Source organism: Salmo trutta, chromosome 19, assembly GCF_901001165.1.
Source record: "Salmo trutta chromosome 19, fSalTru1.1, whole genome shotgun sequence".
Lineage (NCBI taxonomy): Eukaryota > Metazoa > Chordata > Actinopteri > Salmoniformes > Salmonidae > Salmo > Salmo trutta.
Window position 1 is genome coordinate 42023597 of NC_042975.1, and position 15041 is coordinate 42038637.

Below are 15041 nucleotides of genomic sequence, written 5' to 3' on the forward strand. Positions count from 1 at the left end.
GATCGACAAGTCTTTCGCGATTGACCGGTTGATGACCACTGCCTTAGAGTATAGTGGACATATAATTGCTGGGTTTGATTAATAATACGGATAAGTCATAGTTGAATTTTATGTGGACCGTTGATATAGCTTATCTATTTATTTATTTTTGTTATTAGGCAATACATGAATAGTCAGACAGTGGCAAAAGTATGGAAATATTGAATTTACTTTTCATATCTTCTCATTTATGATTACATGACGAGTTGATTTCTCACAACTATTGGTTTTCCTGTCTTCTCTTGCTAAGCTATATGAAACGTTCTTCCTACTTTTCACAACACAAGGATGGGGGGAAATATTGACCAAGATGATGAATGACGTCGAACTGTTTGGAATGTGATTGCTGTTTTCTGTAAGAACTCAGGATGTCGCTGTTTACCATAAGTAGAATTACAGGCTCTACTCCACCCACCATTGGATTATTCAAAAGAGTAATAGACTATATTGCATCACTTTCACCGAGGAGCAGTCGGACAACATTCGTATTGCTATTCCTTTTGAGAGGCTAATATTGTACTCTTACGTTGCAGTATCATTTCGACTAGTATTGAACTCTTATGTTGACACTTGGTTTTGATCATCCAGAATGGGGTACACAGGATCTTCGGTTTTTACCTCTTTGTTCCGCCTGGCTTTTTGTCATTGCCTGATGCGCATCAGCAATGGAGACTTGAGCTATTCAATTCCAGAGGAGATGAAACGCGGATCTGTGATCGGAAATCTAGTTAAGGATCTGGGGCTGGATGCTAAGAGACTTTCAGGTCGTAAAGCTCGTTTGGATATGGATGGCAGTCGTCAACGTTACTGTGACATTAATGTGAATACTGGAGAATTAATTGTGGCTGAAACAATAGACAGGGAGGAGCTGTGTGGACCGAAGGTTTCTTGTTCTTTAAAATACGAGCTTGTGCTGGAGAAACCTCTGGAATTACATCGCATAACTGTACAAATACAAGATATAAACGACAATTCACCACGGTTTCCCAATGCACGTATTGATCTAGAAATTCGGGAATCTGCTGACAAAGGCGCCCGATATCCCTTGGATGAACCTCATGACTCTGACATAGGATTAAATGGTATACAAAGCTATTCACTGGAGAGGAATGCCTATTTTATGTTGGACGTTCAAACGAGCTCAGACGGAGGAAAATATGGCGAGTTGGTGTTAGAAAAAGAATTAGATCGAGAACAACAACAGGAGGTATCATTACTACTTACTGCGGTTGATGGTGGGACTCCACAGAGATCTGGTACTGTAGTTATACACGTCACTGTGCTGGATGCTAACGATAATAAACCAGTGTTTAGCCAGACAGTGTATAAAGTACGTTTGCCTGAAAATTCTCCAACAGGGACTGTTGTAGTTGCAGTTAGTGCTAGTGATGAAGACGAAGGAGCAAATGGAGAAGTATCATATGAGTTCAATCGTATTTCCGATAAAGCAGCTAAACTGTTTTCCATCGACAAAAAGACTGGCGAGATTAAAGTGCAGGGTCCCATAGATTATGAAGAAAATACAGAATACGAAGTGCGTGTCCAGGCTAAAGATGGGTCTGGTTTAGCTGGCAATGCAAAAGTAATGATAGAAATCACAGACCTAAATGACAACGCACCGGTGATATTGATCAAATCCTTTAACAATCCCATCCCTGAGAACGTGTTACCAGGTACAGAGGTGGGGATCATAAATGTACAAGATGAAGATTCAGAGGGAAATAGACAGGTCCGCTGCTCCATTCAACAAAATGTTCCTTTCAAACTAAACCCGTCTATCAAAAACTACTATTCTCTGGTAACCACAGGTGAACTAGACCGTGAGATAATATCAGATTATAACATAACTATCACTGCCACTGACGAGGGGTCTCCACCTTTATCCTCCTCAAAGACTATTCATTTATCTGTATCAGACGTGAATGACAATCCTCCTGTGTTTGAAGAACAATCCTACAGTTCCTATGTGACTGAAAACAACAAGCCTGGCTCCTCTATGTGTTCTGTTACTGCCAGAGACCCAGACTGGAGACAGAACGGCACGGTGGTCTATTCTCTATTGCCCAGTGATGTCAACGGTGTTCCGGTGTCCTCATTTCTATCCATTAACGGAGACACGGGGGTGATCCATGCTGTGAGACCATTTGATTATGAACAGTTTAGGAGCTTCAAAGTCCACGTTGTAGCCAGAGACAATGGTTCTCCTCCACTCAGCAGTAACGTGACAGTGGGTGTCTTCATAACAGATGAGAATGATAACTCTCCCCAGATATTATACCCTGCTCCAGCAGGGAACTCGTTGATGACTGAGATGGTCCCCAAAGCTGCTCTGGTGGGGTCCCTGGTTTCCAAGGTGATAGCTGTGGATGCTGACTCTGGACAGAACGCGTGGCTTTCATATCAGATCGTGAAATCGACTGATCCGGGACTTTTCACTATTGGTCTCCACAGTGGAGAGATCAGGGCACAGCGCGACATTTCTGAATCTGACAGTATGAAGCAGAACCTTGTTATATCAGTGAAAGATAACGGACAGCCCTCTCTCTCTACAACCTGTGATGTATATTTACTCATATCAGACAACTTGGCTGAAGTTCCAGAACTGAAAGACATGACTTATGAGGATAGTTCCAAACTAACTTCCTATTTGATCATCGCACTGGTCTCTGTCTCCACCTTTTTCCTGACTTTCATTATTCTCATCCTGGCCGTGAGGTTCTGCCGCAGTAGAAAGCCTAGAATGTTGTTTGATGGAGCAGTCGCCATTCCCAGCGCGTATTTCCCTCCCAACTATGCAGAGGTGGATGGAGCTGGAACTCTGCGCAGTTCTTACAATTATGACGCATACCTGACAACGGGCTCACGCACCAGCGACTTCAAGTTTGCCAGATCTTACAATGACAGCACGCTGCCTGCTGATCAGACACTGAGGAAGAACCCAAATGAACCTTTTGGAGAAAACATTATCACATTCAACACCGTGGGGGAGTGTGAGGTGAGATTTCATAGGTTGTGAAATACTGAAATGCTTTTAATCCAGTTGTTCATATATGAAGCTGTACAACTAACCATGTGCATATATGAAGCTGTACAACTAACCATCTGCATATATGAAGCTGTACAACTAACCATGTGCACATATGAAGGTGTATAACTAACCATGTGCATATATGAAGCTGTATAACTAACCATGTGCATATATGAAGCTGTACAACTAACCATGTGGATATATGAAGCTGTACAACTAACCATGTGCATGTATGAAGCTGTACCACTAACCATGTGCATATATGAAGCTGTACAACTAACCATGTGCACATATGAAGCTGTACAACTAACCATGTGCATATATGAAGCTGTACAACTAACCATGTGCATATATCTCATGAAGCTGTACAACTAACCATGTGCATATATCTCATCAAGCTGTACAACTAACCATGTGCATATATCTCATGAAGCTGTACAACTAACCATGTGCACATATCTCATGAAGCTGTACAACTAACCATGTGTATATATCTCATGAAGCTGTACAACTAACCATGTGCACACATCTCATGAAGCTGTACAACTAACCATGTGCATAGCCTACTTTATGAACCTGTGTAACTATCGTAGCAACTTACAGGAGCGATTAGGGTTAAGTGACTTGCTCAAGGGCACATCAACAGATTTTTCACCTAGTCGGCTCAGGGATTCGAACCAGCAATCTTTCGGTTACTGGCCCAACACTCTTAAACTCTTAATTGCTCTGCTACCTGCCGCTTATTATTCTTTCTAACTATGGCAGATTTTATGGAAGATGCCAAAACCTTGGAGATAACAATAGATGGTGAACTCAGATATGGGCCTGTGGTTTAGTTTTCCCTAAATCAATCCATATGACAAATCCAGCTCCAGAACCAGCAATAGAGCCAGCTGGATAATATTTTGAATATTGTATAGTAAAAGAAAAAAAAAGACAACAATGGATAATATTTGCTAGCTAGAAAGAGTTAGCAAGATACACTACATGACCAAAAGTATGTGGACACCTGCTTGTCGATCATCTCATTCCAAAAGCATTAATATGGAGTTGGTCCCCCCTTTACTGCTATATCAGCCTCCACTCCTCTGGGAAGGCTTTCCACTAGATGTTGGAACATTGCTTTAGGGACCTGCTTCCATTCAGCGACAAGAGCTTTAGTGAGGTCGGCACTGATGTTGGGAGATTGGGCCTGGCTCACAGTCGCTGTTCCAATTCATGGGGTCGGTGTTGTAGTCAGGGCTCTGTGTAGGCCAGTCAAGTTCTTCCACACCGATCTTGACAAATCATTTCTGTATGGACCTCGCTTTGTTCACAGAGGCATTGTCATGCTGAAACAGGAAAGGGCCTTCCCCAAACTGTTGCCACAAAGTTGGAATCACAGAATCGTCTAGAATGTCATTGTATGCTGTAGCGTTAAGATTTCCTATCAGTGGAACTATGGGGCCTAGCCTGAACCATGAAAAACAGCGGCAGAACATTATTCCTACTCTGCCAAACTTTACAGTTGACACTATGCATTGGGGCAGGTAGCGTTCTCCTGGCATCTGTCAAACCCAGATTTGTCCATCGGACTGCCAGATTGTGAAGCTTGATTCATCACTCCAGAGAAGGCGTTTCCACTGCTCCGGAGTCCAATGGTAGCGAACTTTACACCCCTCCAGCCGACGCTTGGCATTATGCATGGTGATCTTAGGCTTGTGTACAGCTGCTCGGCCATGGAAACCCATTTCATGAAGCTCCCGACGAACAGTTATTGTGCTGAAGTTGCTTTTGCCCTTAATATTTCAACACAATCAATTAATGTTTTATGGCAGAATGTAATTGTCTCTTGTAGAATTGACTTAACTCGGTGGAACTTGATGTGAATCAGATTAATGAATGTAGAAATCATGTGACCAAATTTAGTTTGGTCAAAGTGTTTGTCTTTTTGGGGGGCAGAGCTCATTAGAATAATACCCAGCATGCTTTGCAACCGTACATTTGGACATTTACATTTTGATCACTTAGCAAGCACTTTATCAAGAACAGCTTCATTCAACGACTTCAACTAAGGTAGAGAATTATTGAGAAATTCGTTGTAGTCTGTTGGTTCCGTTCTATGTGCCAAACCCTGCTGGCTTAAGACTAGTATGGGCTATGGGTCCCACCCGTGGTGCAGCCAGTGAAATAGCAGGGCGGCAAATTCAAAACAACAAAAATCTCAAAATTCAAATTTCTCAAACATACAACTATTTTACACCATTTTAAAGATACACTTCTCCTTAACCCAACCACGTTGTCCGATTTCAAAAAGGCTTTACGGCGAAAGCAAAACATTAGATTATGTTAGGACAGTGCCTAAAAAATAAAAGCCACACGGCCATTTTCCAAGCAAGGACAGGCGTCACAAAAACCAGAAATACAGCTGACACTCCCAGGACTCAATGTTACAAAATACATGTATGTTTTGTTTCACAAAGTTCATATTTATATCCATAAACCCCATTTTACATTGGCGCGTGATGTTCAGAAAATGTATTCCCACCAAAACTACCGGTGAATGAGCAGATCAACTTACAAAAATACTCATAATAAACGTTGATAAACTTTACAACAGTTATTGAAAGAATTATAGATATACTACTCCTTAATGCAACCGCTGTGTCAGATTTGAACATAGCTTTTCAGCTAAAGCACATTTTTCAATATTCTGAGTACAGAGCTTAACCATCAAAGCAAGTTATACACTTACCCACCAAGTTCTGGAGTCAACTAAACTCAGAAATAGTATTATAAATCTTCCCTTACCTTTGCTTATCTTCGTTGGAATGCACTCCCAGGACTCCCACTTCCACAAGAAATGTTATTTTTGTTCGAAATACTCCATATTTATGTCCAAATACCTCCGTTTTGTTCGCGTGTTCAGGTCACTAAAGGCATAATGTGAGAGCGCAGAACCAGAGATGAAAAGTCAAATAGTTCCATTACCGTTCATAGAAACATGTCAAACGATGTTTACAATCAATCCTTAGGGTCTTTTTAACATAAAACGTTGATAATATTCCAACCGGACAATAGCGTATTCATTACAGAGGAAAAAGAAGGAGAGGCGCGCCAATGTGCCGGCGCAGTAAACAACTCACTGGTCCCAGGCAGTCCACTGATAGACTGAGCTCCTATTCTCTGCCCAGTAACAGTAGACGGATAAAACAAGTTTCTAAAGGCTGTTGACAGCCAATAGAAGCCTTAGGAAATGCAAAATGACCCCACAGACACTGTAGTTGGAATAGGGATTAGATAGAAGAACTACAACTCACTTCCTGGTTGGATTTTTTCTCAGGTTTTTGCCTGCCATATGAGTTCTGTTATACTCACAGACATCATTCAAACAGTTTTAGGAACTTCAGAGTGTTGTCTATCCAAATCTACTAATAATATGTATATCCTACGTTCTGAGCCCGAGTAGTAGGCAGTTTAATTTGGGCACGTCATTCATCCAAATTTCCGAATACTGCCCCCTGTCACTAAAAAGTTAAAGCCGATTTATAGTCAATCCACAGTCTGCAGTGACCATACAGAATATACAGCAATGTGGCCTCCACAGAAGTCAGAGCATTCATACTTCTTCAAATCAAATGAAATGTTATTGGTCTCATACACATATTTAGCAGATGCTATTGCGGGTGTAGCAAAATGCTTGTGTTCCTAGCTCCAACAGTGCAGTAGTATCTAACAATACACAACAATACACACAAATCTAAAAAGTAAAATAATGTAATTAAGAAATATAGAAATATTAGGATGAGCTATGTCGAAGTCCGGACTTTTTATATATATATATATATATATATATATATATATATATATATATATATATATATATATATATATATATATTTATATATATATATTTATATATTTATATATTTATATATATATTCAGTACTAGTCAAAAGTTTGGACACACCTACACATTGCAGGATTTTTCTTTATTTTACTATTTTCTACATTGTAGAATAATAGTGAAGACATCAACACTATGGAATAACACATATGGAATCATTTAGTAACCAAAAAAGTGTTAAATAAATCAAAAAATATTTGAGATTTGAGATTCTTCAAAGTAGCCACCCTTTGCCTTGATGACAGCTTTGCACACTCTTGGCATTCTCTCAACCATCTTCACCTGGAATGCTTTTCCAACAGGAGTTCCCACAAATGCAGAGCATTTGATGGCTGCTTTTCCGTCACTCTGCGGTCCAACTCATCCCAAAACATCTCAATTGGGTTGAGGTCAGGTCATTGTAGAGGCCACTACATCCCTCTCCTTGGTCAAATAGCCCTTACACAGCCTGGAGGTGTGTTTTAACCTGTTAGGGCTCGGGGGCAGTATTTACACGGCCGGATAAAAAACGTACCCGATTTAATCTGGTTATTACTACTGCCCAGAAACTAGAATATGCATATAATTATTGGCTTTGGATAGAAAACACCCTAAAGTTTCTAAAACTGTTTGAATGGTGTCTGTGAGTATAACAGAACTCATATGGCAGGCACAAACCTGAGAAAAAGTCAACCAGGAAGTGGAGGATCTGAGAATTGTAGTTCTTCTTTCTAGTCCCTTTCAAAACTACAGTATCGGTGGGGTTACGTTGCACTTCCTAAGGCTTCTATTGGCTATCAAAAGCCTTCAGAAAGTTGTTTCAGCCTTCTCCTGTTACTGGGCAGATAATAGGAGCTCAGTTACTGAGTGGACTGCCTGTGGACAAAGGGATTGGATATGCGCGGTCACACGAGCGCGCTGTTCCTTCTTTTTCTCCTTGAATGAATACGCTATCGTCCGGTTGGAATATTATCGCAATTTTACGCTAAAAATACCATAAAGATTGATTTTAAACAGCGTTTGACATGCTTCTAAGTACAGTAATGGAACATTTAGACTTTTTGTCTCTGGTACCGCGCTCGCGCGTTATGCCTTTGGAGAGTGCTCTGAACGCACGAACAACATGGAGGTATTTGGACATAAATATGTATTATTTCAAACAAAAACAACATTTATTGTGGAAGTAGCAGTCCTGGGAGTGCATTCTGACGAAGATCAGCAAAGGTAAGAGAATATTTCTAATACTAATTCTGAGTTTAGGTTGCCCCGAACTTACCGGGTGTCTGTATAGCTCTCTGTGATGGCTGAGCTATGTACTCAGAATATTGAAAAATGTGCTTTCTCCGTAAAGCTATTTTAAAATCTGACAAAGCGGCTGCATCCAGGAGTAGTCTATCTATAATTCTTTAAATAATTGTTATATATTTTGTCAACGTTTATGATGAGTATTTTTGTAATTTGATGTGCACATTCACCGGCTGTTTTGGTGGGAATACATTTTCTGAACATCACGTGCCAATGTAAAATGCTGTTTTTGGATATAAATATGAACTTTATCGAACAGAACATACATGTATTGTGTAACATAATGTCATAAGAGTGTCATCTGATGAAGATCGTCAAAGGTTAGTGCTTCATTTAGCTGTGTTTTGGGTTTTTATTGACACATGTCCTTGCTTGGAAAATGGCTGTGTGATTATTTTTGTCTATGTACTCTCCTAACATAATCTAATGTTTTGCTTTCACTGTAAAGCCTTTTTGAAATCGGACAATGTGGTTACATCAAAGAGAAGTGTATCTTTAAAATTGTGTAAATAGTTGTATGTTTGAGAAAGTTGAATTATGACATTTTGTTGTTTTTGAATTTGCCGCCCTGATATTTCACTGGTTCTGTCCCGCAGGTGGGACGCTAGCGTCCCACGTAGCCCATAGAAGTTAATGTGTGTGCGTTATCTTTTTTATTTATTTTTTTATTTCACCTTTATTTAACCAGGTAGGCAAGTTGAGAACAAGTTCTCATTTACAATTGCGACCTGGCCAAGATAAAGCAAAGCAGTTCGACAACATACAAAAACACAGAGTTACACATGGAGTAAAACAACATACAATCAATGATGCAGTAGAAAAAAATAAGACTATATACAATGTGAGCAAATGATGTGAGATAATGGAGGTAAAGGCAAAAAAATGCCATGGTGGCAAAGTAAATAAAGTATGGCAAGAAAAAAACACTGGAATGGTAGATTTGTAGTTTGAAGAAAGTTAAAAGTTAAAATATAAATAATATGGTGCAAAGGAGCAAAATAAATAAAATAAATAAATACAGTAGGGGAAAAGGTAGTAGTTTGGGCTCAATTAAAGATGGGCTATGTACAGGTGCAGAGATCTGTGAGCTGCTCTGACAGCTGGTGCTTAAAGCTAGTGAGGGAGATAAGTGTTTCCAGTTTTAGAGATTTTTGTAGTTCGTTCCAATCATTGGCAGCTGAGAACTGGAAGGAGAGACGACCAAAGGAGGAGTTGGCTTTAGGGGTGACCAGAGAGATATACCTGCTGGAGCGCGTGCTACAGGTGGGTGCTGCTATGGTGACCAGTGAGCGGAGATAAGGGGGGACTTTACCTAGCAGGGTCTTGTAGATGACCTGGAGCCAATGTGTTTGGCGACGATGATGAAGTGAAGGCCAGCCAACGAGAGCATACAGGTCGCAGTGGTGGGTTGTATATGGGGCTTTGGTGACAAAACGGATGGCACTGTGATAGACTGCATCCAGCTTGTTGAGTAGGGTATTGGAGGCTATTTTGTAAATGACATCGCCGAAGTCGAGGATTGGTAGGATGGTCAGTTTTACGAGGGTATGTTTGGCAGCATGAGTGAAGGATGCTTTGTTGCGAAATAGGAAGCCAATTCTAGATTTCACTTTGGATTGGAGATGATTGATGTGAGTCTGGAAGGAGAGTTTACAGTCTAACCAGACACCTAGGTATTTGTAGTTGTCCACAAATTCTAAGTTAGAACCGTCCAGAGAAGTTATGCTGGATGGGCGGGCAGGTGCAGGCAGCGATCGGTTGAAGAGCATGCATTTAGTTTTACTTGTGTTTAGGAGCAGTTGGAGACCACGGAAGGAGAGTTGAATGGCATTGAAGCTCGTCTGGAGGGTTGTTAACACAGTGTCCAAAGAAGGGCCAGAAGTATACAGAATGGTGTCGTCTGCGTAGAGGTGGATCAGAGATTCACCAGCAGCAAGAGCGACATCATTTATGTATACAGAGAAAAGAGTTGGCCCAAGAATTGAACCCTGTGGTACCCCCATAGAGACTGCCAGAGGTCCAGACAGTAGGCCCTCCGATTTGACACACTGAACTCTGTCAGAGAAGTAGTTGGTGAACCAGGCGACGCAATCGTTTGAGAAACCAAGGCTACTAAGTCTGCCGATGAGGATGTGGTGATTAACAGAGTCAAAAGCTTTGGCCAGGTCAATGAATACGGCAGCACAGTAATGTTTCTTATCGATGGCGGTTACGATGTCGTTTAGGACCTTGAGCGTGGCTGAGGTGCACCCATGACCAGCTCTGAAACCAGATTGCATAGCGGAGAGGGTGCGGTGGGATTCAAAATAGTCGGTAATCTGTTTGTTGACTTGGCTTTCGAAGACCTTAGAAAGGCAGGGTAGGATGGATATAGGTCTGTAGCAACTTGGGTCAAGAGTGTCACCTCCTTTGAAGAGGGGGATGACAGCAGCTGCTTTCCAATCTATGGGAATCTCAGACGACACGAAAGAGAGGTTGAACAGGCTAGTAATAGGGGTTGCAATAATGTCGGCAGATAATTTTAGAAAGAAAGGGTCCAGATTGTCAAGCCCAGCTGATTTGTAGGGGTCCAGATTTTGCAGCTCTTTCAGAACATCAGCTGAATGGATTTGGGAGAAGGAGAAATGGGGGAGGCTTGGGCGAGTAGCTGTGGGGGGTGCAGTGCTGTTGAATGCAGTAGGGGTAGTTAGGTGGAAAGCATGGCCAGCCGTAGAAAAATGCTTATTGAAATTCTCAATTATAGTGGGCTTATCGGTGGTGACAGAGTTTCCTATCCTCAGTGCAGTGGGCAGTTGGGAGGAGGTGTTCTTATTCTCCATGGACTTTACAATGTCCCAGAACTTTTTAGAGTTGGAGTTGCACGAAGCAAATTTCTGTTTGAAAAAGCTAGCCTTGGCGTTTCTAACTGCCTGTGTGTATTGGTTTCTAACTTCCCTAAAAAGTTGCATATCGCGGGGGCAGTTCGATGCTAATGCAGAACGCCACAGGATATTTTTGTGTTGGTTAAGGGCAGTCAGGTCTGGGGAGAACCAAGGGCTATATCTGTTCCTGGTTCTAAATTTATTGAAAGGGGCATGCTTATTTAAGATGGAGAGGAAGGCATTTTAAAAAAATAACCAGGCATCCTCTACTGACGGGATGAGGTCAATATCCTTCCAGGATACCAGGGCCAGGTCGATTAGAAAGGCTTGCTCGTTGAAATGTTTCAGGGAGCGTTTGACAGTGATGAGTGGAGGTCGTTTGACCGCTGACCCATTACGGGTGCAGGCAATGAGGCAGTGATCGCTGAGATCTTGGTTGAAAACAGCAGAGGTGTAATTAGAGGGCACATTGGTTAGGATGATATCTATGAGGGTGCCAGTGTTTGCGGCTTTGGGGTTGTACCTGGTGGGTTCATTAATAATTTGTGTGAGATTGAGGGCATCAAGCTTGGATTGTAGAATGGCTGGGGTGTTAAGCATGTCCCAGTTAAGGTCGCCTAGTAGCACGAGCTCTGAAGATAGATGGGGGGCAATCAGTTCACATATGGTGTCCAGAGCACAGCTAGGGGCCGAGGGGGGTCTATAGCAGGCGGCAACGGTGAGAGACTTGTTTTTGGAGAGGTGGATTTTTAAAAGTAGAAGTTCAAATTGTTTGGGTACAGACCTGGATAGCAGGACAGAACTCTGCAAGCTATCTCTGCAGTAGATTGCAACACCGCCCCCTTTGGTCGTTCTATCTTGTCTGAAAACGTTGTAGTTAGGGATGAAGATTTCACAGTTTTTGGTGGACTTCCTAAGCTTCAGACGAGTCCAGTGACCCTTGTGGGAGTCATATAGCAAAATAGAGAAGACCATCGTGTATGTGAGAGTCTCATCTTTCCTTAGAGTGGTCATAACCATTCGGACGGTACAGATGTTTTCGTAAGAAGATTGATTTCTGGGATGTCTCATGGTCTGACAAACAGTGTTGTAGCTCGGCCAGCATATGGGCAGATCCGGTGGATTGAGACGCAGCCCATGCAGATATCTCTATCTTAAATGTACACGTTTTGATGGGGATTTTTTTTACTGTTAGTTAGATTGACGTACGGGTGCGTCAATAGACTCTTAAGGATGAAAGGGGCCCGGTTTGCGGTTAACCAGGCTCATGATGCAGATATAGGACTGAATACAGCTCAAAGCTTCATGATACAAAAGAAAGAGCATTTAATCTTAGTGTTAGGGTAAGAGCTGGATAGAGAAGAAGAGCACAAGGTGACATTGTTACTTACTGCGGTTGATGGTGGGACTCCATGTTCACCAGACTTATGGCTTAGGGGTAGAAGCTGTTAAGGAGCCTTTTGGACCTAGACGTGGCGATCCCGTACCGCTTGCAGTGCGGTAGCAGAGAGAACAGTCTATGACTTGGGTGACCGGAGCCTTTTAAAATTTTTTGGGGCCTTCTTCTGACACCACCTAGTTTATAGGTCCTGGATGGCAGGAAGCTTGGCCCCAGTGATGTACTGTGCCTTACGCACTACCCTCTGTAGCGCCTTACGGTCAGATGCCGAGCAGTTGCCGTACCAGACAGTGATGCAACTGGTCAGGATGCTCTCGATGGTGCAGCTGTGGAACTTTTTGAGGATCTGGGGACCCATGCCAATTCTTTTCAGCCCCCTGAGGGAGAAAATGGGTTGTCGTGCCCTCTTCACGACTGTATTGGTGTGTTTGGAAAATGATAGTTGGTTGGTGATGTGGACATCAAGGAACTTGAAACTCTCGACCCGCTCCACTACAGCCCTGTCAATGTAAATGGGGGCGGCCCTCCTTTTCCTGTAATCCATGATCAGCTCCTTTGTCTTGCTCACGTTGAGGGAGAGGTTGTTGTCCTGACACTACTCTGCCAGGTCTCTGACCTCCTCCCTATAGGCTGTCTCATTGTTGTCGGTGATCAGGTCTACCACTGTTGTGTCATCAGTAAACTTAATGATGGTGCTGGAGTCGTGCTTGGCCATGCAGTCGTGGGTGAACAGGGAGTACGGGAGCGGACTAAGCACGCACCCCTGAGGGGCCCCCGTGTTGAGGATCAGCGTGGCAGATGTGTTTTTTTCCTACCCTTACCACCTGGGGGCGACCGTCAGGAAGTCCAGGATCCAGTTGCAAAGGGAGGTATTTAGTCCCAGGGTTCTTAGCTTATTGATGAGCTTTGTGGGCACTATGGGGTTGAACGCTGAGCTGTAGTCAATGAACAGCAATCTCACATAGGTGTTATTTTTGTCCAGGTTGGAAAGGGCAGTGTGGAGTGTGATTGAGATTGCGTTATGTGTGGATCTGTTGGGGCGGTATGCAAATTGGATCGGGTCTAGGGTTTCCAGGATGATGGTGTTGATGTGAGCCATGACCAGCTTTTCAAAGCACTTCATGGCGACCGACGTGAGTGCTACAGGGCGGTAGTAATTTAGGCAGGTTACCTTTGCTTTCTTGGGCACAGGGACTATGGTGGTCTCCTTGAAACATGTAGGTATTACAGACTCGGTCGGGGAGAGGATGAAAATGTCAGTGAAGACACTTGCCAGTTGGTCCGCGCATGCTCTCTGTACACTCCTGGTAATCTGTCTGGCCGAATCTGACAGTTTGAAGCAGAACCTTGTTATATTAGTGAAAGATAACGGACAGCCCTCTCTCTCCACAACCTGTGATGTATATTTACTCATATCAGATAACTTGGTTGAAGTTCCAGATCTGAAATACATTGCTTATTAGGATGGTTCTATCTTCATCTCTGATCACAAACAATAGTACACAAGTATAAACACCATGGGACCACGCAGCCGTCATACCGCTCAGGAAGGAGACGCATTCTGTCTCCTAGAGATGAACGTACTTTGGTGTGAAAAGTGCAAATCAATCCCAGAACAACAGCAAAGGACCTTGTGAAGATGCTGGAGGAAACAGGTACAAAAGTATCTATATTCACAGTAAAACAAGTCCTATATCGACATAACCTGAAAGGCCGCTCAGCAAGGAAGAAGCCACTGCTCCAAAACCACCTTTAAAAAGCCAGACTACAGATTGCAACTGCACATGGGGACAAAGATCGTGCTTTTTGGAGAAATGTCCTCTGGTCTGATGAAACAAAAATATAACTGTTTGGCCATAATGACCATAGTTATGTTTGGAGGAAAAAGGGGGAGGCTTGCAAGCCAAAGAACACCATCCCAACCGTGAAGCACGGGGGTGGCAGCATCATGTTGAGTGGGTGCTTTGCTGCAGGAGGGACTGTTGCACTTCACAAAATAGATGGCATTATGAGGGAGGAAACTTATGTGGATATATTGAAGCAACATCTCAAGACATCAGTCAGGAAGTTAAAGCTTGGTCGCAAATGGGTCTTCCAAATGAACAATGACCCCAAGCATACTTCCAAAGTTGTGGCAAAATGGCTTAAGGACAACAATGTCACGGTATTGGAGTGGCCATCAAAAAGCCTTGACCTCAATCCTATAGAAAAATTGTGGACAGAACTGAAAAAGCCTGTGCGAGCAAGGAGGCCTACAAACCTGACTCAGTTACACCAGCTCTGTCAGGAGGAATGGGCCAAAATTCACCCACCCATCAAGCTTGTGGAAGGCTACCCAAAACGTTTGACCCAAGTTAAACAATTTAAAGGCAATGCTACCAAATACTAATTTAGTGTATGTAAACTTCTGTCCCATTGGGAATGTGATGAAAGAAATAAAAGCTGAAATAAATAATTCTCTCTACTATTATTCTGACATTTCACATTCTTAAAATGAAGTGGTGATCCTAACTGACTTAAGACAGGGAATTTTTACGAGGATTA

General features: G+C 42.6%; 1 protein-coding gene across 3 annotated transcripts in view; it reads left to right on the top strand.

The window, feature by feature from the left end:
- Positions 1–15041, top strand: part of LOC115154607 (protocadherin gamma-C5) — a 164911-nt gene that overhangs the window by 15280 nt on the left and 134590 nt on the right. Inside the window, exon 1 of one of the 3 annotated variants that reach the window (XM_029701025.1) lies at positions 476–3034. The exons of 1 other annotated variant lie outside the window; for it this stretch is intronic. In XM_029701025.1, coding sequence (XP_029556885.1) covers positions 629–3034 — 2406 coding nt within the window. In that variant the 5' untranslated portion in view covers positions 476–628. Of the gene's footprint in view, positions 1–475; positions 3035–15041 lie in introns of those variants that run through there. One more of the 3 variants, XM_029701040.1, reaches the window with a different exon arrangement.